Source organism: Molothrus aeneus, chromosome 2, assembly GCF_037042795.1.
Source record: "Molothrus aeneus isolate 106 chromosome 2, BPBGC_Maene_1.0, whole genome shotgun sequence".
Taxonomy (NCBI): Eukaryota; Metazoa; Chordata; class Aves; order Passeriformes; family Icteridae; genus Molothrus; species Molothrus aeneus.
In genome coordinates this window covers 34,692,450-34,717,469 of record NC_089647.1, presented here as the reverse complement: position 1 = coordinate 34,717,469, position 25,020 = coordinate 34,692,450, and the positions used below count along the sequence as shown (strand labels likewise).

Below are 25,020 nucleotides of genomic sequence, written 5' to 3'. Positions count from 1 at the left end.
TTTTTTATTGCTACCTCAGTTTCAGATGTCAGAGTAATGACTTCCACATTCCGATAAAAATGTGAATTGAATCCATATGGAAAAGATGCTCAAGCCCATCAAAATCACAAGAGCTCCCTTATTTCTAAGTTTTTCTACAAAAAATTTTATAAAGCCTAACATTTTGACCATTCTCAATCAAAACCAGGAAATTTTTAATATTCTCAAAGAATCAGATACGTCTTTCATAACATAACTGTTACTTAAGGGAAAGGTTAATGTAATCTATTTTACTTAAAAGTCTCCAGCTAAAATTAGCATGTAACTCTTCAAAAGATATAGCAGCCCTAATTGCCAAATGATTCCATTTCCTGTTAAAATTATTTAGGAAATACACATTATTATGATTATTTAATGTTCCACACATTCAGATATTTACATCAAAGATTCCATATACAGCATATTTATCTTCCCACTGAAAAATAACCTGAGGAAATTGCCAAGACTCAAAAGAAGACTGTAAAAGAAGCTATCTCCTCCTTCTTGAGTCACAAAGTAAACGTCTTTTCCATTCTTCAAGCTTGAAAAAAGAAATGCCTCACCACTCCTCTAGGAGTTTGTTTTTCCTAGCTAACAGAGAATGAACAGTTACAGACAGAACTCATATACACAGCTCTATAAAACCATCCAGCATTTCTTTGTATTTCTTTTTGAAAAATATCGCTTCTGCCCATATTTTTTATGACAATTAAAGAGTGCAAGTGCTTTTAAAGTGGCGAGGAGGGAAGGGGAAGAGAGCTGCATTATCTGACAAGGTCAAGCAAAACTATGGAATCAGCATTACAGAAGTCGTCCTAATCACACAGCTAAAAGCTCTCCCCTGTCCGTCCATTGGGATAGAGACTCCCACATTTGTCAGGGACACAAGCTCAGCTGAAAAGAGCTCTCTCCCCATCTGTATACACTAACAGAGCATTTAGTAAGATACATCTACCCAAGCACACAGCATGTCTGAGTAACCAGGTGCTAACAACACACACTGTTTGTCCAGGGATTCCACCACAAACACTCTGAAGTGCCAAATGCCATGGGCCTTCTCTACATTTTCTTTAGCACCTGTTTTGCATGGGTTTTTTTATCTAAGGTAAAGAAGAATTAAGAATTAGGCCAAAAAAGAAAATCCTGCTTATGTATGCTCAATTAATTATTCCATGGACAGCTAGGAGAATGAAAAATAAATACACAGTTAAGAGCCTAAACACCAAGAGGCAATGGGAAGGGGAGGGATGTGCTTCAGCAAGCTCTGCATAGGACTCCTAGAAGTCCAGTAGGTCACCCCACTAACTGTGGAAATCATTCCCCAGCTTTACACAAATGGCAAAATGCCTTACTGCTGTTGGAACTGAACTGGCCTGAGGAGGTGCAAGACCTGCCTTGCCAGATGTAGGTGTACAAAGCCTTTGAATTCCCACTCCACAGGCCAAAGGAGAAATAGCTCCATTAGATCCCACAGTACAGGTCCACAAAGAAGAGATCCACAGCACAGCTAGCACAATTCCTGGTTTTGAAAAACCACCAGCAACAAGTGCCTGAAAAATACCTTTCCCGCCATACAGTGAAGGAAATTCCAGGGCACAGCTGCCAAAACAACATATAGGATTGCCACATGTGATTGCCCTAATGAATTATTTTTCCCACAATTTCTCCTGCAGCCCACAAGAAAGGTTTTGGCTTCCTAATTCTCTCGTGTAGCTTCGCATCTGTGTGCATCAGTTTGTTTTGAACTGCTAACAGTTTTCTTTGGCATCCCTCCATTCCCGTATTACAAGTAAATAATTCATCACCATTCCCCCTCTCCATACAAACACAATTTTACATTTCTTGTCTCCTACTCATTCTCCCCCAGGCTAAGTTAACTGAACTTAGCTCCTCCACTTACACATGTTCTTCAACACCTTTGCATCTTTATTTTTCCACGAGGTACTTTCTCTACTTCTATTACACTTTAAAGGGGACCAGAACTGCAGACAGCAGTAAACCTGTCAGCACACCCATGATTTACATAGTGGCATGATAATGACTTTTCAGTTTTATCCTCTACTCCTTTCCCAGTCATCCAAAATATTAAATGGAAGGGAGTAGGGAAAATGGGGGTGTTTAATAGCTACAAAATGTGGAACTGACATTTTCCTCATATTTTTGACTTCCTGTCTGACTGAAGAATCATATTCCATATATGGAATACACATATATATATATACATAAAAGAAGAGTTTTCTCCCCACATGCACCGCATTACTGCCACTTCATCAGTGGCACAGTGTTACAAGGCTTTAGAACCAGCTTTCATTTTTACAATCTTGGACAAACTATAAATAGCAAAAACTTATCTTCTCAGTTTCCTCTTTCCCAGAGTGCTTATGACAATGACAATAGGTGCTCTTCCCCATTACCTAATGTTTGGCCCTGTTTGCATGATCCTCACTTTTGCAGTGCCAATCTGAAATTCTGTGGCTGAATTTAAAGAACTAAAAATGGAGTTGGTGAACATGGATGCCTGAAAATTATCAATATAAAGAAATTTTAAAAACACAAAATTCTGTTCTAAGTTCATCTTCTTCTAAGTTCATCATAAAAATATATTCATCATAAAAATATACACAATTTCTCTGTATTTGTTTTCTACCTGTACAACAGGAATATTTTATCAATTCTTTAACCAAGCAATCTTGGCATTCTCTTACCAAGGGGTTAATTACTCTCCTTTTTCTGACCAACCTTTTTTTCCAGTTTTCTTCTGATGATACATCTTACGAGTCTTTAAACTTTCTAGATTGCTTTATGAAAAGAAAATCTATCCATACTAAAAATTCCTAAATTCTGTTATTCTAACTAAAAGCCCCACATTTTTGAGACAAGCATATAAAGTGTACTTTTCCCTTAGTCTTAGCTTCCATTTTCTTCTTTAACCCTTACATAATACATTGGAAAGTTCTTAGGAATCTGGTTCTGCTTGTTTTTGTTTTTCTGTCACTTATGCCACTGCTTGCCAATCCAGCATCAAAAGGAGTCAACTACCAACCTTGGTCAGTGACAACTTGCACAGAACAACAGCTCACCTTCACTCCTTGTAGCCTTACCTCTTACAGCATTGTCTGTAATCTCGGAATATATTTACACCAGGTTGCATCTGGTTGTAAGCAATTAAATTGCTATTTAAGACTTGAACATTGATCTCAAGGATGATCATGTGTCATGATCTAAACATTCATCAATCTAATTTCAATAGCCAGGCTAAAAATGCTTCATGAGAAAAGAAAATGGCACAGAAACTGTCAGAGTTAACGTGTTTTAGTGAGATGAACTTCCTCTCATTATTTTATTAATCTAATACATATTGGGTGATTATTTAAAAATAATTCATATTGGGTGAATATTTAAAAATATTCCAGGAGCTCCTGATCACATTTTTTTGTGCCCTCAAAATTCAGTATTACCACTATTACTAAACCTGCCAAGAATTTTTCCTCCAAATCACCTGTTCAAGAGAACTGTAAACATAAAAGTTTAATGACTTTTATAGGTAATGCAAATATACTCTGCAAACTTGCTTTCATTAACAAAAAGAGACCTCTAATTAGGGAGACGTCATGTTTTATCTGACTTCTCTTATTTGAGCAACAAGTAAGCAATCAGTGAAGTAACAGATTAATTAATTCTCTGCATTTGAAATTACAAGTCCAAATCAAAAGTAATTATTTGAACAGTGCTATAACATAAATAGTAAGCAACTCAGTACAAGACAAAAGTGACCACAGACCAGTGGAGAATTATTACATTTGCAAATACTTCAGTACAGTGCATTGAAGTCCGTGCAGAAGATTTGGCAGGTTGAAAAAGTGAAAAGAATCACATCTGTACTACAGCCAAAAAAATATATACTTGGTCTTATGACTTAATTTGGAAATGCCCATAGTGTGAGACCCAGATGTACAATGAGCTCAGCTGGTCAGAACACACCCCTAATTTAGTAACATCAGGGCTGTGGGTTCAATCCCTGTATGAGCCATTCACTGAAGGGTTGGACTCATCCTTGTGGTTCTCCTCCAACTGAGAGTATTCTGTTGATTAATCTGTTGATTTTGCACACAAGATGACCCATGAACTGAAAAAATATGTTAAAAATACAAGCGTGAACATCAACTACAGGTTTTGTTTCTTAGGATATTGCAAAACACCAACTAATTTTCTTCATTTTAGTGCCTAACAGTTTGTTTGATCTTATGCTTTCAGTAAATCTCAAGTAATCCACCACCTACTTTTGCTGAAGGTCATAATGCTTATTGACAGACTGTTATGCTGGCCCTTCCTCTTAACCTAGTGGTAAAATTCCTGTAGCTGAGTCTTCTAGTACTGCTTACACCAGCTTTTTTATTTTCAATTCACTGCACAGGTTTAAGGTTTTCCATACCCCTGACCAGTGACTGCAGCTTCCTTCCACCCTCACTCACATGAGTGAATACTATTTAACACAAATCAATTTGACTTCAGTTTGAACTACTGCTCAAAATACAGATTGCAGTAACTCCATTCAGTAAAGTTCCAAATATAATCCTTCCAGCTTGACACACATTCTGTGAGTCTCTACATGCACAATACGCAGGCTACTTTGCAGAGAAGCCAGAATTCTGAGAGAAAAATTACATATTTTTGTTCATTAGCAAAGCTTTCCTAACAAATCAGTGAGAGGCCTTACTCTAAAATTTGTCAAAGCAGAAACGTCTTCAACTTCTGGTTCACTCAGATTCATAAATGCCATACAAGCAATAAATCAGGAAATCCAGTAGAAAACCTATACAGACTTTCTTTTGGGGAGAGGAGCGAGGGATCCAAGAGCTTCATTATTTATGACCATGGCAAAGACCAGCAAGCTTATTTGTATCAGTGAATTCCCAATACATCTTGCTTTGCCTAAGGCCACTGACTTACTGTGATCTGCAAGCATTAGCAAACAATGCTCATATTCAAGTTCAGTGTATCCACTTCAACACCAAATGGTTGATATTGTGTGCCAGAGTCCTGGCTCAGGACTCAAGGGGCCAGTTTGAACAGCTTAATGTGCTCAGGAACATGGTTCAGCTCCCAGCAGTATTAATTAGGCCAGGAATAAGTAAGAGACATGATGAACATCAGGGTTTAAATGTAAAGTAAAAGGGTTATTCAAAAAAATAATTTCTTGCACAGCAGAGAATTGCAGTGTGTTAAAAGAACTGTTGTGACCAAAACCAACCTTATATTTTTACATAGGACAATGACCATAATTTGTAAAGTTCATCCCAGTTAATAAAAACAAAGAGAAAAATGGAGACAAAGACAGTATCTGCATGGATGTGTGCATCCATGTGTGTGTGTCAGGAAGCAGGGAAGGTTTTTATACTTCTTAACAAAAAAATTCCTATACAAGCATCTGAAGAATTTAAAATTTTCAAATATTCAAAACAAAAACAATTGTTTATGAAATATTTATAAGTAGCTAGTGTAAGCATGAGTTTACACATATAGGAAGTGTGTATTTCCAATCCAACTGTATAATCCACTCTTTGAAAATTTTTGTAATATGACTGATATTTAAAGATCTTTTATTCAACATAGTGATCTGCAAAACACATCAAATTATTGAAGTTAAATGTTCCAAATAGAATTTTGTCTAAGAAACTGCACCAGCACATTTGTGTAAGAGTGAAGCCAACAGTTACTTTATTCAAGGTTACTGACACAGATGATTTTACATAAACAAAAACAACTTCTCAAGATTAATAAATTTACAATTGGAAAATAGTACAATAATTTACACTTCAAAATATTCAAATGTGACAATTACTAAGCTTGATTTTGGAGTAGTGTTAAGCAAATTCAGGACACCTTTAAGAAGTTATTTACTTTCTACGAATTTTAAATCTAACACATCTTACTGAAAATTAGGTCTACGTTTTTTAACTCAAACTATAGTAGGTATACTTTACAAAAATTCAGAAACACTTGAAACACTGGCATATGTGCCAGTTTATTGAATTTTCTGTCAACATAAGCCAGGTATTAAAGTTGACAAACTTATTTTCTTAAATATATGGCATTGAGCCCCTCTTTCTTATTCCTACTTCAGAACATTCTTCTCCCTAGAAACATTGAACAAGGAATTTCCATTTCCAGACTTATTCCAATCGAGTCTGCAAAAATCCCCTGCAGTTCTTGAGATTTGAGAGCAGCAGCTATTGAGGCACCTCATTGCATCTGAGCAGAGAGAAGAGTTACTGAACTAGGAAAAAACTCCTTAAAGAATCACACAGCTCACATTACAAAAACATTAATAGTTCACATGGAAGTGACCACATGAGATGAATGTCAAATGATGCAGTTCCTCAGAAATAACCACGTTCAGCAGAATACTGTTGTAAGATACAGTAACTGATGTACTATTGTTACTTCCATAGTCACTAATGGTCTGATTTACTGATCAGTTGTGTGGAAAGGGTAGAAAAGAGAGAGGAGCAGATTCAGAAAAGATTCTAATGTCACACTCGTTGCTGGATTTTCCTTTAAAAATACTATAAAAGTCAGTTTGTCTTCCAAAGACAGAACAGTCTTAAAAGACAGGACACTAAGCAAGTTTCACACCTGAACAAGACTCAAACCAAAACAAAAATCTGCCTTAGAAAACCAGTCAGACTTAGATGTAGAGAAAATAAATCTTATTCTTTTTTTCCTCACATTTAACAGATGTAGATTGGTACTTGAGAATTACTTCCTTCTGCTATACCAAGAAATTGTACATTTTCTTTACCAATGTTTCCTCGTTAGAGGAGCTTCCTCAGCTTCAAGGAAGGATTTTTTCCTTTCATTTTCCAACACCAATATAGTTTTCAAGCTGACCTGTCTTCCATCCAGACTGACATTTACAAGCTGTGCTAGAAGCTGTCCTCCTCCACTTTTCCAACCTTATTAGAGGCATAAGGAGCATATCACAGAGACAAGATTTCAAATGAACCACCTCCCCCAGAATGCCAAACCACTGACTGTTTAGACAATTAAAAAACTTAGTCTCAGCACTGTTAAAAAATCCATGTATCAGTATCATGTAAAGAACTTCAGCAGCCATGTGTTAACATTTGCCATACACCAGCACATCCATTCTACTATAAACATAAGCAAAAACATTTACTCTTTCACAAAAAGACTTTTAAAACCATTTTATACATAGCATGAGGAATATTTTTTAACACAGAAATATTTCAACATGTAGAAGTGAAAAAAGAACATTATTTTAGACTGTATGTGCAAAGGTATAGATTTCGTTTTGCATCACAGAAACCATTAAAACTGAGAAAGTAACTGCAATATTTTTGAAAACAACTCATCTTTGTAAGGGAAAAAAAGTTATAATTTTTGGTTATAATGATTATAATTTTTAGACCAAACTGGTTTTGCTCCAAAACTTTCTGTGGAACTCTATTTAAGGAATGCAAATGCACAATTGACTTTTATTTTGACAGCTTAGCATTTCAAAAGGAGCAGAATGATTTCTGGGCTGAAACTGCTGCCCTGTTTAATTATCATCCTATAAATGATGTCAGGAACAGTATCAGACTAGAACTGGCACTAATATACTATAAATGGATATAGGCAATTAAAACATGAAGGATTTAATTTCAACTGAAACATATGGAGCACAGAAAATAATAATTAAATGTAATATGCAGTTAATCAGAAAGAATGTCTGCTCATTCCACTGGCCAGCTCTATGGCAAGATTAACACTGTGTTAAAAAAAAAAAGTCAAATCAAAAACCAGCAGAATAAACTTAAACTTTGCAAACTTTTGTCCTCTTAGAAACACCTTCATTCTGCGTATTTTGAAAACAGAATTGAAGATTTCTTCTTCTACAAAATGAAATCTGTACTCCATGACTCGTTTTCATAATACCTGAAGCATCTGAGAAGCCATAAAGAAGCAGCTTGTCAACAACTACCATCAACACAATAACTCAATGATTTTAAGTAGGACTGCCAAAACCTCAAAAAAATAAAGATTCCACAATTCTATACATTACAATTTTTTTAGAATGCATTAGAGAGACAAAGTGGATGTTTACAGATTCATCCAATGCACCCAGTTAGCAGCTATGCTGATCCACAGACTTCTGTATCTTTGACTATGCAAAAAAACCTTTACCCCATTTCCTTTGTGCTCCAACAAGGGGGAACCAAACAAAGTTTAGTGTGTTCTTGGTAAATCTGGTATCTGACACAAGGTCCTTACAACTGCTCCCCAGAACTGTTCCCCATCAGCAGCTTGCAGAGAACCCAGCTCAAGAACTTTTTCTCTATTCTTCATGCCTGAACTCAGCACTGGACAAAGTAGAGACATTGATAATCTTCGGCCTCAAGTACACTCTTGCCATGCCTCACTCCAATATACCATTTTTATTTTCAAGCTATAGCAGAGGACTCCAGGGTTTGGGGTAGCACAGGAGTGACAAACCTGCAGCAGCATTTCACCTGCTTCACTGAACACTCAGAGCATGCCCTCCTGCAGCTGCACCTGGACCCTGAGCATTGTTCTGAAGCAGATGGAGATGCAAATGGGAAATACTGCTGGAAATGGAAAAAATCCCTCCCTTCCAAAGAAGTTTCTGTATCTACACCTCACTACATACAGAATAAAAAAACATTCCTTTTGCTTAAGGTCCCAACTTTTTCAGTCCCCTGATTGCATCTTCACCTCACTTCCCCCAGAGCAGGGCCAGGTGCCCTTCTTCCCAAACCTCACAAACTTAGAAGCACGACAGGGCAGCAGAAATTGCCAGGTAACAGGGACTGAAGCTGGAAAAAGGTGTTTTCAAAGGCTTGGGGAAGATAAGAGGGCTGCCTGATGACGTGAAGATCTGAGAGAAGGGAAGACTGCTAAGATTGTCGTGAAATAGAGGAAAACAGGAGATTCTTGCTCTCACAAGCTTTTACTGGAAGACCTCTGAAAACTCTTTCCCCCCACCAGGAAAATCCTCAACCATCTTGAAACTTGGATTTGCCCTGCTGGGAAGTCTTAAATTCTCTCTTGGGCCATTTTTCTCCTCTATCAAATCACTGCCACAGCAATTCTTATAATCAGAAATGCTACATGCACTACAGATGGGTGTCTGGAGCTCTTCAGAATCTGAAGCTACCCATTATTTTCAACTCCACTACTGACTAGCAAGGAGTTAACCATAAAAGTCAACTACTTTTCTTTAACTGGTATACTTCTTATAGGAAATTCAGCATAAGCTATCAGCTGTGGCTGAGAGGTAAGTCTCAAAACTGAATTGTAATATTGACACTTTCACCAATTCTAGAAAGTCATTATGCTCCTTTAACATGATCTTCTATAAGGAATAGCTATTCCTTATAGAAGATCATGTTAAAGGAGCATAATAAGTATTACATTGAGTTTCTAATGAGACACACAGGAAAGCTCAAAATGCAAAGCAGCTTTGCACAGAAAGCAAGAGACAAAGTATTAAATGTTTTCTCTGACTCTCGCCAAAAGTCCTGCTCTGAATTGATGGATGAGGTTTCCTGAGGCTAAGATGCCAAAGCCAATTAGCCATGTCAATCCACAAGAATGCCAGCTGCCAGGATCTAACTTTATTACAGTATTACTTAAAAGTGAAGACATCAGCAATGTTAAAGTTCACATGGCTCCTAATTTTAAAACCTGCCTTTTTTAGATTTAGGGTGGGGGCAGTGACAATGACCTTAAGTTTCAACCTACTGAAATCGTCACTGAGTGCCATGATTACCCATAATTTAATTATGTAAAGCATTCTGTTAATCAAATTAGACTACATTATGGACTATTCAAAAGAAAGTAAGACTTCAGCTTATTTCCCTCCTCATATGAATTCTATGTAATGTTTATATTTAAAAGTAGCAATTTATTTCAATAGTGCCTGTTTCAGTTGCCAAGCTGCATATCCCACAGAACATGATATGTGTAAAGTATATAGCTTACCCATTTATGGCATCTAATTCTGAATTCCAGAATAAAATTTTTGGAAAGTGTCTTGAGTATTTGTCGACTAGAATAAAGCATGTCCAAGTCTTTGATTATTTGAAAACATCTGCATTTAATTTCTAAGCAGGGAGTTTGGAAATGTTGATCTTACAATACACTTCCCTGCACATTCACCACAATAAACTCAATCATTCCATGAAAGGGTAAAATTTTTCTTCTGTTTAGGTGCCTATGAAATAAATCTGAACATAAATGTCAAGCAACAAAAAGCACCCATTTCTTGGGAATAATGTCCATATTCCTCCAAACTTCTCAGAAAACTCTGTACACTTCAAGTAGTCTATATTAACTTTATTGACATCTTAATTCAAAGTTTGGCTTTTTGCTTCTACTACATTTATACTGCCTTTACCACCCCAGTATACAACTGGCAATTCTTGAACTATTCTGTACCTCAAGGATGCTGAGAGAATGTTATACTTCTCTGCTTTTGTCTCAAAGTTAAAGAACAGTTGCAAGTCTTCTGGAAGAAAAATCAAGCTTTCTTTTCTAGATTCTTATCCAAAACTGGGCATAGTTTTAATCATTTCTTGGCTGGATACTTTTTGTTCCTGCAGACACATGCCTATACATAACTAGATATACAGCAAATAAGAACCATTACCAAATAAATAAGAACTTAAAATTAATAAAAGTTTGTTCTCAGCTCTCAATTCAACCTGTCAAAGGAAAAAGAGACCGGAATGAGTGACCAGTATATTGTAGTTATGCTAGAATAGTATATTCTATTCTATATATATCTATGACCAGTATATTGTAGTTATTCTAGATATTTGATTCTGTAAATCCTGTTTCATTAGGCTTTATTTTCTTCCTTTGAGATGTTTTTGAAAGAGAACTTCGTAATGTAAGTGCCATCAAGTGTCCAAGAAGGCTATATTTTGTTACCATTTATAGAGCATTAAGGTTTGCCTACTGAAATTACATGAAAAAAACAAATCCTATTTCTCATTCCAGCACAATGTCTTCGAGTGTAAACTAACATTATTAGCTTTCTTTTATGAGATTTGACCTTTAAAATCTAAAGGATAAAAATCCATTGATCTTGGTTCTTGTTCCTGTGTTTCATAAGCCAGATTACTGTCACTGTCACCAAGTGCATCCATGATGCCTGACTGTTCATGCTGTGACACCAGCCATATCCCAAGTGTCACTCTAAGAACACAGGGCTGACTCCACCTGGTTTTAAACTATGAGGCAGCACAAAGGTGAAGGCCATGTTTGAAGAACAAACATTGCATGAGCTCCACCTGAGCATGCCTTCCATGAAATGGGAAAGATGTGAGCTCTTTGTTTTCTACCTTATTTTTCCACTAAGATCCAGGCAGTAATGAAGCAGAAGCCACTGAAGATTCTCTCCTCCTAAACCCAGATGACAAAATAGGAGAAAAAAGCCATCCCACAACAGGAGGCAGGATTTCCCAAGGAACATCACATGACCTGACAGAAGAAGCAGCAATCAAGTCTTGACAAAATCCCATGCTACAATGTGGGCCAAAACAGTTGTAAAAATGCTGCTATTTGAAGCAAGAATCCAGGACTCTCTGTAGAGCTTCAAACTTGAAATGTGTTATATTAGAACTATAGCCCCAGGGAAAACACTACTGAGTTGATTTCAATGTCTTAATTGATACCTGACAAGACTTGGTTTCTTGTAGGCATTAAAATTAAAGGCTTAACTTGTGACAGAACTACAAAAATTACCAACTACAGCAAATGGCAAGACATCACGTGAGAGAGTTTGTCCATGCAAAAGCAGAAATTCTACCACAAGTGAGTACTTCACACTTCTTTCCAGCCAGGACTAAATTATGTCCTTTTTGCTCTTCCCTCACCCAGGCAGCAATGACTCAGTGGTGGATGCTTCCCTACGAGAATCAGGACATGCTTGAGAACATTGTCCCAAAATGGGGCTTTGCCCTCCACAAGGCTTTAAAATCCTGAGCTTCAGTTTAACAGCTTCCAAGAAGGAAAACCTTTCCCTCTGAGCTTTCCAATTTTCACAGAATCACAGAATTATTAAGGCTGCGAAAGAGCCTTAAGATTATCAGCTCTGACCACTAACCCAGCATTGCCAAGTCCCCCAGTAAAGCATGTCCCCAAGTGCCATGTACAAGCCTCCCTCCAGGCTTGGTGACTCCACCACATTCCTGGGCAGCCTGTTCCAGTGCTTGACAACCTTTTGGTGAAGAAATTTTTCCTAGTATCCAATCTAAACCAAATATCAAAGTACTTCTGCTATTCCAACAGTAACTTATAACACCACTTACTATTCTAACAAAACAAAAGTAGCTCAGTACTTAAGGCTTTTTTGTATGAAAGAAGGAACTAAGCAATGGTTTTACCTCAACTAGCACACTATCAGCTTAAAAGGTGACAATACAAGGAATGAACAGGGAATCTGGACATCATCAGACAATAAATACCTGTTTCCTGACAGCTGCTGATGTAATCAAAGCCACTGTCACCCCAGAAGAGGGGTACAGAAAACAGTTGACAAAGCAATCCTGGAAGACAAGTGTCTCAAGCATTTACTTGATGCACTTTCAGTTATGGAGATTACTTCTGAAATGTTAGAAAAAATTTTAAAAAACATTAATTTCTATCTGGGTAATATGCTAAAAGAATAGCTAAAGCCTTTCATCCTGGCAGACCTTGTACAATGTTAGTACTAAGGATTACATAAAAGCACACAACAAAATTTTAATTATCTAGAAAGACAAGGCAGGACTGGTCAAATTCATTTTACTACAACTAAGAGGTTCAAAACATTTAAAACGTGCATTTGGAAAATTTAAATCCACCTGTCCTTTGTCATTTTGGATTCCCTCCATGTTTTGACTAAGATGAAACTTACTAATGGAGAAAAAAAGGTGGCAGCTAGTCCCGTTTATGAAATGTCAGTTCAGTAAGTTCAAACAGAAAACATTTTCCTGTGCTATGATGAATAAACAGTGTAGCCTAAGAAAATGCTTTGCTGAAACCAATAAGATGTGTTAAATAGCTGTTACTTCACAGAGTTACAAACAAAGAAGTGACAATGTTCTTTTTTTCATCTTAAAGGATATTTTTGAATTGGTACACAATGTTTTATAGCATGTAGCAGCACTGGGTGATAATTTCACTGAGTTGCAAGTTATATTAATGACAAATGATTGCACATTACTGTAAAAACTCCATAAAACAAAAACACCCTTCAACCTACATTATTCATAGTATCCTCCCTCATTTAATTGTAACTGGCACAAGGTATTTCTTGAGACATCTGTAACTCAGATACATCATCAGTTTTTTACAGAAAGTATTTGATAAGCTGGTAAGAAAAATCACTTCGGAATGCTCAGTGTTAGAGCATTTCTCACATGCAAGTACCTTCCTTTACAATACCACCAGTTTGCCTTCAGCAAAAAGTTAAAACTACAGGATCAGCAAAATCACAGATTAAAAGTGGCTGTTGTTGTTTATTCTCTTGCCACAGCAAGGTTCATTCCTCTTTCTTTCATCCATTCACCTATCACCCTCTAAAGGCATGAAACAATTACAAATTTATTGCATATGGAAAGGTATATTGGAGGGCTCTTGGCCTCAAACATTTGAACCATGTCCTAAATTGTGCCATATCTCTGTCAAGCTTGGTATCTACTTGGCTCTCTGTGTGTGCAAGATAGCTAAAATTAGGCTAATAGCTTTGAGGTTTTCTAAAATATTACACAGCATGAAAATTTCATGGTATTTTGAATCACTATGACTTCCACCCTGTAAAAAAAACATACAAATATCTGGAATTAAAGCTGACTGAAGACCAATGGATACTCATTTCTCCATTAGATCCTGAGGGATTTATTTTTGAGTCGGTGTTTCAGCATTTTTGCACGCTCCTAGACCAAATAGTTCAAGCTTTAAGAGCGCAACTTACATGCAACCTTCACACTTGACTAGTTGGAATAAACAATGGTACAGCCAAAATGAACCCAGATTTAGCCATTTTATGCAATTGAAAAACAAGTCAACTGTGAAACTGCTTGGACTACTTTAAAACAGAAAAAAACTCTGCTCAGCTGTGTTACTTTCTCATATACAGAAGCAGAGCATCACCCACTGGAATGCCACCGATCAACTCATTCCATACTTGTCTAAATAGTATCTCTTCCTCTGTGTATGAGGATCTGAGCACAGTATTTCATAAACAGCAGATGCACTGATGACCCAACATCAGCACAGGAATAAATTAGATTCAGCATCCTCTGATTTCTCTATAAACTCTGTCTAGATGCAATTGCTGACAATTTCCCCCTTCCATTTCCAGGACACCAACAATATCATCTCTCTGTGTCTCTCTTTCTGGTCTCTTCTTAAAATTTTCTTAATATTAATTAATTAATCCAATCCTTTCGTGGCAAACTCATCATTTTTTTTATCACCTGCTCTTTGCTTTAACTAGAATAAACTCTACATTTTCTCATCTTTTTCCACTTGTTTTACCTCTAGCACTCCCATACACCAACTCCCATTATGTCAGTCCAGCTCCATGTCTCTCTTGCCTCAATAAATTTTTGGGTTTTACTTGTAGACTGTGCTTCTCTACTTCCTTTCTTCATATCTTTCTCATCTTACTTTTAAGCTTTATAGCTTTCCATTCAGTAATGTTTTTAATGTTTTCTCTATGGCTGGGACATGTCCCTATGCTTCTTCCTCCCATCGCTCTCAAGAAACAGCCCTCAACAGCACCACTCTGCCTTTTGCATCCTGCTGCTTCACCTTGTGCTAAAGCTTTATATCATTTAATCCATGACCCTCAAGAGCCTCTTATTAACATTTCCAGTTCTGTAAGCAGCCCACCATACACCAGAAGTCCTAGTAGAGAATGAATAAAGACTTTGATGTAGTGATGCACAGTTTGAATTTCAAACATAGCAGGCAGCTCAGCACATGCTAGGATAACTGCCTCCTCTCTGGTGTAGCATATCAATGACAACAGCAATTTTCCTCAAGTTATGTTTCTCAAAGAAGCTTGATATCAAGTCAGTCCTAGTTCAGATTAGTCTCTTCCTATCCTGCATTTTGAAGGCAGCCTTTGTTTGTTTTATTTTCAACACTAGAAAAGCCAAACCCTAACACAAAGACACAGTTTCTTCAATGTAAAAGCAATAACTCAACTGTTGAGCTGTTCACAACAAAGTATGCCCCAAGTGTCTGGAAACATAAGAGCTATAGGTCGTCTTCATGGACAGTCATTAATATCATCTACTGTTCCAGATAAAAATAACTGAAAGATTACATTTCACTTTCCACCTTTTGCTGGAATCTTGGGGTTCCTTTTGATCTCAAATTATCCATGAAGGATCATCTTATATGTTCACTATCAATGCATCTCTTATGATCCTAGAAATTTTGTGACTTTAATACATGCAATCCAAAATAGAATTTGAAAGCTCCATGGCTCTGTGTGTCCACAGCACTTATTACCACTCTGTTCTGGGCTATTACAGAAACTTTAGGTCTCAAACCCACATGTTAAGCAATGTTAGGACTTAGATGTACTTATTTAGTTCTAAAAACTCAAAATGACTTCCAGTGAGAAGTTAAGAAGTTGATTTTAGACTCTGCACATTAAAATTAAAGCTACAAATGCTTCAGTCCCATGCTTATTTCTAATTCCTATCTCAAAAAAACAAAAAAGAAAATCCAAATCCTCAAGTACATTCTTATATAGCTTCAATTTAGCAGCAAGCTAGTCTGAGAAAAAACACTTTTATTCTATTTTTCCATAGAGCATATATAGCTGAAACATCTTATTTTTAATCTGTCATGTAAGCAGCAAGGAAATGCAGCTAGGGAGTTCAGGTTCACATAAATCTATAATCACTGACTTATTTAAAATTAATCAGGACACTTATTCGCATGTTTCCATTCACAAGTTTCTAGTAGCTCCAAATTAAAAAAACAATAAAAATGTCACATTTAGAACAAGAGTCCTAAGACCCCGCTGCCTTTCATGTTCTACTGAATTTAACTCACTGAAATGAAAAACAGCAAGCCTGCATAAAGATTTAACACACCTTTCCACTACGTAAATTCATCTCTGAGGACAAATTGTCACATGCTGCCAACTGGACAACAGGACTTAAATTTTCTGATTTAAAAGCCCTAATCTGGCTATAAAAATTCAGTGCAGCAGTCATGATAATCACTTAAAATAACCAACAGTAATTACAGTTACCTCCTGCCTACCTGGGCAAAGGCACACATGAAGAATCACAAAAAAAAGCTTTAATTATTATTGCTCAGGCTGCAAAACCCAGTGTAGCAAAACATGAAACAAAACAAAGGAATACATTAGTTCCCTTAACATCTTAACAGGTCCTGACACGAGTTTTACAGAATGCAAGAAATGCAGGCTAATTTCACAATCTATCTGCCATCACTAATGATTAAAATGTGACAGCTTTCAAAATGGGACATGCTGCAATCCAAAGCTAACGGACATAAATCTTTTAAAGGCTTAGTAACTTTATAAGTGAATCTTATAAAAGCATACAAACTTCTAGGCCAAAGATAAGCAACACAAACAGGGAAACATTTACTGTGATTACAGGGCTTGCTAACAAGGTGTCACACGATCACGAGTTTACAGAGCAAACCCTGGCAGCTCTGGCTTCACCAAAGATTTGTGACTAAAATAAGCCCTTGTGCTGAAGAGAATATCCATGCCAAATGGTATCTATAAAATGTAACTCCATAGCTTGACTTTTCCCTTACAGCTCTGTCCAATACTGCGTGGTCCTTCATCCTTAGAGCCATGAACACAATGACAGCTTCCTCAGAATCTTGATACTCAGAGGTGCTGCTATTTAAGCACACCTATTGCCCCCTTCTCTTGGAAAGTCTATTCCAAAGGAGTATGTTCAATTAAATACCACCATCCTTATAACCTCTGTTCCCTGAATGAGGAGTTTCTACACAGTGCCCTTCTGAATTCAAGGAAAACTTCCAAGGTGAAGATCTCCTTGCAGGAGTCAAACCTTGTTCCCGTGCTTTATTGGGACTCTGAACAGCTAAGTAATTGAATTTCAAAAGGAGAATTTGTCACCTTTTAAAATTAGTTTAAAAAACTTCATAAAGAAAAGGAATCCTAAAGGACAGAGTATGAGTCATACAAATCAGGAAGCTATAAAAGTTACAATGGTACTTCAACAATAATAAAGTGAAAAGCAAAAATTAATTTCTTCTCTTCTGGAGTCTGTTAGTTCCCCTCATGAGTCTGTCTGCAAAGACAGAGTCTATGAATACAGAATAACCCAAGAAAAAATTTCTGCCTAAAAGAAATTGTTAAGCACCAGAGTTTGAGAGAGAACTCTATAATGGGTTTGGTAAATGCATAAAGGGACTTTCCAGGATATTTACCTGCTAACACATGTCATGATATCAGCTCCTTCCAAAAGCTCTGCCCCCACAAAATACTCAGAATTACAAGTCATCAACAATGATTGTACAAGGACAGAAGAGTACCTATTAATTTTATCACCCTAATCTGTACTATGATACATTGCCTTTGTCTCACCCCTTTTAGTCATTAATCTTATCATCACCATCAGAGTTCAACTCATGCACAGCTCTACCGAGGCCCCAGCAAACTCTCTCAGTAGTCTGAACACAATTCTTATTTTCTTTTTTTGTAGTTTCTGTGACTATTCATGCAACTCAAACTGTACAAAAACTTGATGTAATTCCTTTGGCAAAGTAAGATCTTTCCTAAAGGAGTATGATCAAGTAACAGAAGCATTTTATATTTGGAAAAAGTTAATGCACAAAGTATCATTTAGATAAATGTTATTTATTTGGAGAGTAAAAGAAATACGGCTCAAGATTTAAATTGATACAATCACGTGGTAAAAATGTTTGCATGCACAACTGACACAAGTTGTGAAATTATTAATTGCAAAACTGAAGTATATGGTGTTGGATTTCTCATCTGCAAAATAATGATCATTTAAGCACCAGATGCCATTCTATCATGGAAGAGAAATACAAAATAACCATCTTCTTGGGGCTACAATACACAAAACTTTGAACATAGTACAATGAACCACATTTCAGCCTCTGCTTTACAGCTACTTCTGAAAGACCTCTGATCACAATTTGCTCTTAAGGGAGTTTAATCTAATTATGCATAATTCTTAAAGAAAAATCCTGCAACAATTTAAAAAATGCAATGAATCCCAGCATCTATCAACTTTAAACAAGACATTTCCCATGGATCTTACATGTTTTTATTCTTCATTGAAATAAAGGACTACTTACTTGATTAGCCATGTATATTGTGAGAAGACCTCTCCTATAAACAGAAAAGATAAAATAAGTGGATGAAACAAATATTTTTTTTCAGACTGAAGAAAAACACTTTAATCATTAAGAATATTTTATTAAAAAGGAGGATTTTAAAAACAGGTTATTGATGGAGGATGAGTCATTACCACCTTATAGAAAAATAAGTCAAACATAAAAATAGCATCTTGATAGCACAGTATCCAAAGCAGTTAGGAATTACAGGAACCAAGTTATATATAGCAACTGGCTGCTCCACATGAGTCCTGAAGCTGTCAGAAGGAGCAAGGAACCCTGAATTACACACAGCACTTATCACAACTTAAGCCTACACATGAGCCAATAGCATAAGCATGCAAACAATGACCTAAGCCTAAGTTAAATTTTGAATTTGCAGCAAAATGTTTGTGTGTTAACTTCTGTTTTGTAATTGGTGCTTTGCAACTCCAGGCACCTTAGCCCTTCTGCCTACAATATCAGGAAATGCTTTCTACAGAGACTGATGCACAAATCCTGGCTCAAGCCAGTTGAAAGTCACAGTGCCAACAGTCCCCTGAACAGTGACCACCATCTTCTCTTCTAACTTTATCTACTTTTTTTTCCACTCCTATTTTTTCTTCTGTCTGTGTCAGCCTACAGCTCACACTGTTCTTTAGGAAAAGTATAAACTTGGACTCAAGATCACATTTTTGTTGATTCTATTGCAGCACAAGATGAAAACTGAACTTGACTACATAGATGTGAGCAACTCCAGCAACTGACTGCACTGCAGGGTGCAGATTAAATTAAAATTATTTCCAATACATCAGTCACAAGCCACCATCACCCTTGAGAAAGTGGAAGACATTACCATTGGAGGTATGCTTTGCCTTGAATTATTCCTCCTCTTTTGCAACATTTTCATTAGAAACTGTGGGCAAAGGCTGGAACACAGTTTCAGTATTCCTACTGGACTGGTGTTTTTATCTTCTCAAGTTTCCCACCAGCCTTGTAGTATTTGGGATTTTTCTCATTGACCCCACTGGTCTTACACAAAAAACCTGAACATTCTTGTGAAGGCACCACATGTTCAACTATTAAAGTTTCTCAATATGGAATTTAGTTTTATAACCTGACTCTGTATTTGTCTTCATGTCATTTAGGATTTTTTTATAATATTGCTACTACAGAAGGTAATATATAACTGAAGGTTTAACCCAGACTTGTATGTTCCATTGTCATGACATTTTAAATTTCTAAGCATTCATAGAGTAATTAAGAGAGCTGTGTGTTAACAGAACATATCCTGCAATCAGTTCAGTTGAAGAAGTGAACAAAACAAAAGCACAGATAGCAGGAAATAAATCTGTATTGAACACTTCCCAAGCTTGATTCATCCAAAAAGTTTACTCAGTATTTACTAACCCCCATGTTTACATGTCCGTAACTTTGTCAAACTCCACATCCAGATCAAGGTTTTTCACAGCAGCCATCTAGGCTACAGGGAAGCTACATTCCACTTAAAAGTTTTACTGCTTCCACATCACACTGAAGTTGTGGAAAGCAATAACACAGCACACTGACTTCCACAAGTTGCTCTCTACTCACAGAGAAGATGAAAATTTGGACTTAAGTTCAAAACTTTAACTAGCAAAATCAGTTTGTTTCACAGTAGTTTTTTTTTAAAAAAAGCAGCATTACAAATCTGCTCTCTGTATACCTTCTCTACCCGGTACCAAGCTGTGCCAGATACTAGAAACAAGATTCTAGCATGAAAGCCTAAGGAAAAAAAGCCTGAATATAAAGATTTGGTGGGGATGAGGCATACAAGAAAAAAAAGAAGACAAAAGGTAGGGAATAGGGTCAATGAGTATTTAAGCAAAATAGCCCCTATAACTTGCAATAAAACATCAAAATACTGTATGACATTTCTGAACAGGAAGGGGTAAAAATTCACCTAACGCAATAGATAAATTCAACTCTCAGGCTGGTCCGCAAACATTCACCTAGTCTTTCAGTTCACTAGCTCAAGTGATAAAACAATATTGGTGCCCCAACCCTCCTGAGTAGCAAACTACCAGATAATACACAGCTCTGTGTAATGTGAAATTTATTTTAATTTGTTCTCAAGAAAAAATACTGGATATTTCATGGTTCCTAGATGTTCTTTTTACCCCTGTAGTAGCATTAAAAATTTATGACAAACATCCAAACATTCAGCCATTTGGAAACACAGAGATAAACCTACCCATAAGAGCTAACCTGGTAACTCAATCCACTTAGAGTATTCTGAAAAATGTCAGAAGATCAAAAACATCCTGCAGTAACACATCTGTGAGAAGACTCAACCAGCCTCTGAGTGACAGATGCAGCTTTCAGAGTACATTCTGTATATTCACAGCTGTAGATTCTACAGTGGGCATGAAGCAGGATGATCATTGTGATGTGCACAAAACTTACTTAGTGGATTCTCCCCTGCAATGTCTCTGTCATGCAGGCAGGGCTTTTTAGCCTCCCACTGACATTCATTTAGTCTTTTTTAAAACACTAACGAACTAAGAACTAAATGAGTTTTAGTTTCTGTTGTAGTCCCTTTGGGGGTAAAATGCAACTCACCAACCACAAAGACAAAGAAAGGAAAAGGTGCTAGAGAAGAGGAAGGAAAGAACTCAGAAGCTGCAGTGCAGCTGCAGCAAGGCCAATGTGAGAAGTAGGTGGCTGGGAGGAGACGAAATGCACAGACAATAAATTTGTGCAAGGAAGTAACTTCCAGAACTGAAAACACAGCAAGTTGTTGGATGACATCATCTCCAATTGCCTGCAACAAGCCCGGCGGTGAGGCCCAGGCCAACTCCAAGCAGAAAGAGTTTTCTTTCTCCAAACTAATTCTGTGACTGTTTTAAAAATAAATAGCCCCATGTTTCCATGGAAAAGGGAAAAAAAGGGGAGGGGGAAAGGGCATTCTTCCTGGTCCTGTGCAAATGTGATCCAACAAGTCTAACCCAAACCTGAACTCTGCTGTTAAAAAGCAGTTGGAAGTTCAGAAAATGTTGCACTATTTTGTAGCAATGACAGCTGACAGAAAACAGGACAGAAAGATGGAGGTAGGCCAAGTAAAAGGGTCACTGGTACAACCCAAAGACTGTATTAAAACTGCAGCTGGTAAATAGGGGGAGAATATAATTGGGAAATGGTATTAGGAGAGCAGGAAATTATTAAACAATAAAAATAATTAGTCAGCCATGTATAACCATATGCTTTGGGGAGGTTTAAAGATCCAAATAAACAGCTTACATTTCACTGCTAAAGTCCATGAACCAGTGCTGAATGCTAATCTTGGCAACACCAACTCCAGCAGGTGGCTACAGCAGTGTCAGTCTGGCAAGGTCACTACGGGAAAGCCCAACCAGACACACACAAATCACTACTGCCTGCTCTTCCTCCATGGTTTCTGTCTTAGGCCATTTTCTCTAAAGTCTGCTTTCATAAATATCTTCATTGTGGCTTCCCACTGACTCCCAGTCATCTCTCCAATTGACAGTCTCTCCTATACCCAGCTCTGCTTCTAATGACATCTGTGATCTTTAACTCAGGAAGGAAAAACATGAGCTAGGGATAACCTTAAATTCATGAGCAGCAGACCAAGCTCTATCCTACCAGTTTCTTGTATTAAATTAAAGAACCAAAAAAATACTTTGCTGAAAAAATGTTAATAAGACATGTCTCCTTCACCTGAAAAAGGAGGCTTGCATGAAAGTAGTCATGTTTTAGTTGCTCTTAAATTCAAGTCTCAAAGAGAAGTAGTGTTTAGTATACCTTTCACTTTGTTTCTCCTCCTTTTTCTTCCCAATTCACACATTTAAATGAATTTTCCAACATGCTTGATAGAGAACTGAGTAGGCAAAATTTCAGAGTTTAGTTATCCAACACAGGTCACATTATCTACAGCTGAATAATTCCAATCTTGCAGATTCCATATTTAATGGTTAAATTACAAAAGACCACAGGCTTCTAGAAGATAATTCTCCTGTTCATTTATACCTTCCTCAAAGAAAAGTTTAACTTGATAAAATTTGCTTTTTGGACAACTTGGGAACATTCAGACCAAATTATAACAGCAATAGCTCTTAAACTATGGCCTACAAACCTCAACAGAGAACCACATATTTTTGTTATTGCCTGCCCAGAGGAAAGAGTCTAAAATAACTGCTAAAAGCCCCAAAAAGCTACAGGATAAAAATAACAAGGAAACCTAGCAGTGTACTGGGCTATATTACCAGAAGTTTAGGTAAGAGGTCAAGGGAAATGATTAATCCCATTTACTTGGCACTCGCTACACCAGACCCCGTGCCTGGTTGTGGTCCCCAACACAAGCAGGCACTGATCAGCTGGCATGGAGCAGCAGCTGTAGGGCTGGGCAGACACCCACCTGACCCAAGGAAGTCCCTGGAACAGGGACTCAGAGGTTGGCAAGGCTGACCATGCAAGGCTGACCAGACAAATCTCAAAGCAAGCTGGATTGAATTCAGTGCCAGCCCTGCTCCAAGCAGGAAGCTGCACTAGCTGAATTCCCAAGACTTACCTGAACAATTCTATTATTCTACAGAAAAAGGTGGAAAGCAACTTCAAAATATCATCAATAATTATTTGCACAGATTATAAAATCAGAAGAGATTACAGTGATAAACAACCTGTCTTCCTAACAAATACAAAACACAAACTCTTCTTTAATGAATTAGCCATTTACTTAAAAAGATCAGATTTGTCTTTTAAGTATTTCCAATCACCACAATCACACATATATTATTTTATGGGTACTTATCTTTACAGTTTGCACCCTAAGACAAGACTTAGACTGGTCTCTAAAAACAGTTACATCTTTACCTCCCCTGTAACACTACCCCCTCCAACCAAGTCCCCCTCAATACCATTTCTTAAACAAGAACTGAACTCCTTCAGTTTTTCCACGATGTTCCCTAAGTTTTTAATCATACTTATAGCTCTTTGCTAAAACTGTCCCAGTTTTTCAAAATTCATCTTTAGGACTGCAAATGAAAATATAGGAAATATAAACCAAATTATAGTTCTCCTATCTTTTGTTAAATCAAAAGTATTTTAAAGTGAAAGAAATCATTGGGTGCTGCTCTCAGACTTTGCATTTGCCTGTGAGCAAGGTATTTATATCTTCCTGTAAGTGCTTTAAACTCTGGAAAACTTATTTGATTGAGGCCAAAGTCCAATTCCCCTTACATGTGAGCAAAAAATTCTATTTGTGCCAATGGAAGCAGCAACTGTCCAAATCTGCATGCCAACATATTGTTTATGGAACACTTTGCTGAAGAATGTTTTCTTGCTCAGCTTGATGGGCTATAAAATTAAAAAAATAACTCTATTTTCACAAGCAGCAAAAGCTTTTGCTTCATATAATAGTAAATCATACAAAATACCAATCTTTAAATACAACCAAGATTTTTTTTCCTACCAAACTCATTACCAGTTCTCTCTCATTTATGGTTTTCCTTCAATGTATTTATGGTCTCCTTTAAATACAGAGGTGTTGCTAAGTTAAAAAAAAAAAAAAAAACCAAACAAAACACAGGAGCACCATCTGCACACAGGAAAAAAAACGAAAAAACAACCAACCTTGCCTAAAGGTGGGATGAATCCTTAGAAAGCACTTACACTTATGGAAATTTTACCATAAATTAATTATTGCAACCACAGAACCCCTCAAAGAAAATTTCCAACAGAAAGCAAACACCTTCTCTTTCTCTAAAAAGCCACAGAAGAGAGGAAGGATCTGTCATTTTTAGGCTAAATCTTTCTCAATATTTATTCTTCCTCCTGAGTATTTCTTTCTTTCATACATTTTGCCTTGCCCAGCCCATCTTTTGTGTCTAATAGCAGCACTCCAGTTCCTGGAATTTCCTCATGAAAAACTGTTTTTGGTGATAGGAAGTTTAAAGAATTGTTTTCTCCATTGCCTTGTTTCAGTTTAACCATAAACCTTTCTGAGCGGACATCCTGAAATCTAACATTCACTGCAATTAATTAAATTTATTTGAACTACTACAACTGCTCTTTTTTACCAGTATTGTGGTTCTTATGATTGCTTTTTTTTTTTTTTTCTTGCTCAAAACTAAAGGGGAAGTAAGTTAGCAAGTCAGAAATAACAGGAAATAACTACAGCAAGATGAATACCACTGTGTACAGAATGAACACAAATTGACTGAACAGGCACCTCCTTCAGTGAGAACAGCCCTAGGTGTGAGCTGTAAGAGGAAGCCCCCAAATTCACCTCCAGGGCAAGGGACACACCAGGGCAGGTACACCCAGGCCCCCTCCCTGCAACAGCTCCCACAGCCCAACACACAGCAGCAGCAGCACAGCAGGATAGAAGGAGCCTGAAGATGGATATAGCAATATGGTAAAAATCTTCATGTATGCAATTAAGAGAACAGGCTCTCTGATTAAACATCTAATTGATGAGTTATGTTCCTCCACATATGCAATAAACTTAAACAGCTGGTGGGGCAAACACCTAGAAAATAAAAATATCCAACTCACTGCTCAGACAAGAGCAGTTTTAGCTTTGCTATAAAGCTTTCTAACTTCATCCCCAGTCCA

The 25,020-nt window shown here is 37.0% G+C and overlaps 1 protein-coding gene across 1 annotated transcript in view; it reads right to left on the bottom strand.

The window, feature by feature from the left end:
* Positions 1 to 25,020, bottom strand: part of TMEM135 (transmembrane protein 135) — a 156,627-nt gene that overhangs the window by 103,062 nt on the left and 28,545 nt on the right. Inside the window, exon 4 of the mRNA XM_066570322.1 lies at positions 18,391 to 18,424. Within this exon, the coding sequence (XP_066426419.1) occupies positions 18,391 to 18,424 (34 nt within the window). The remainder of the gene's footprint in view (positions 1 to 18,390; positions 18,425 to 25,020) is intronic.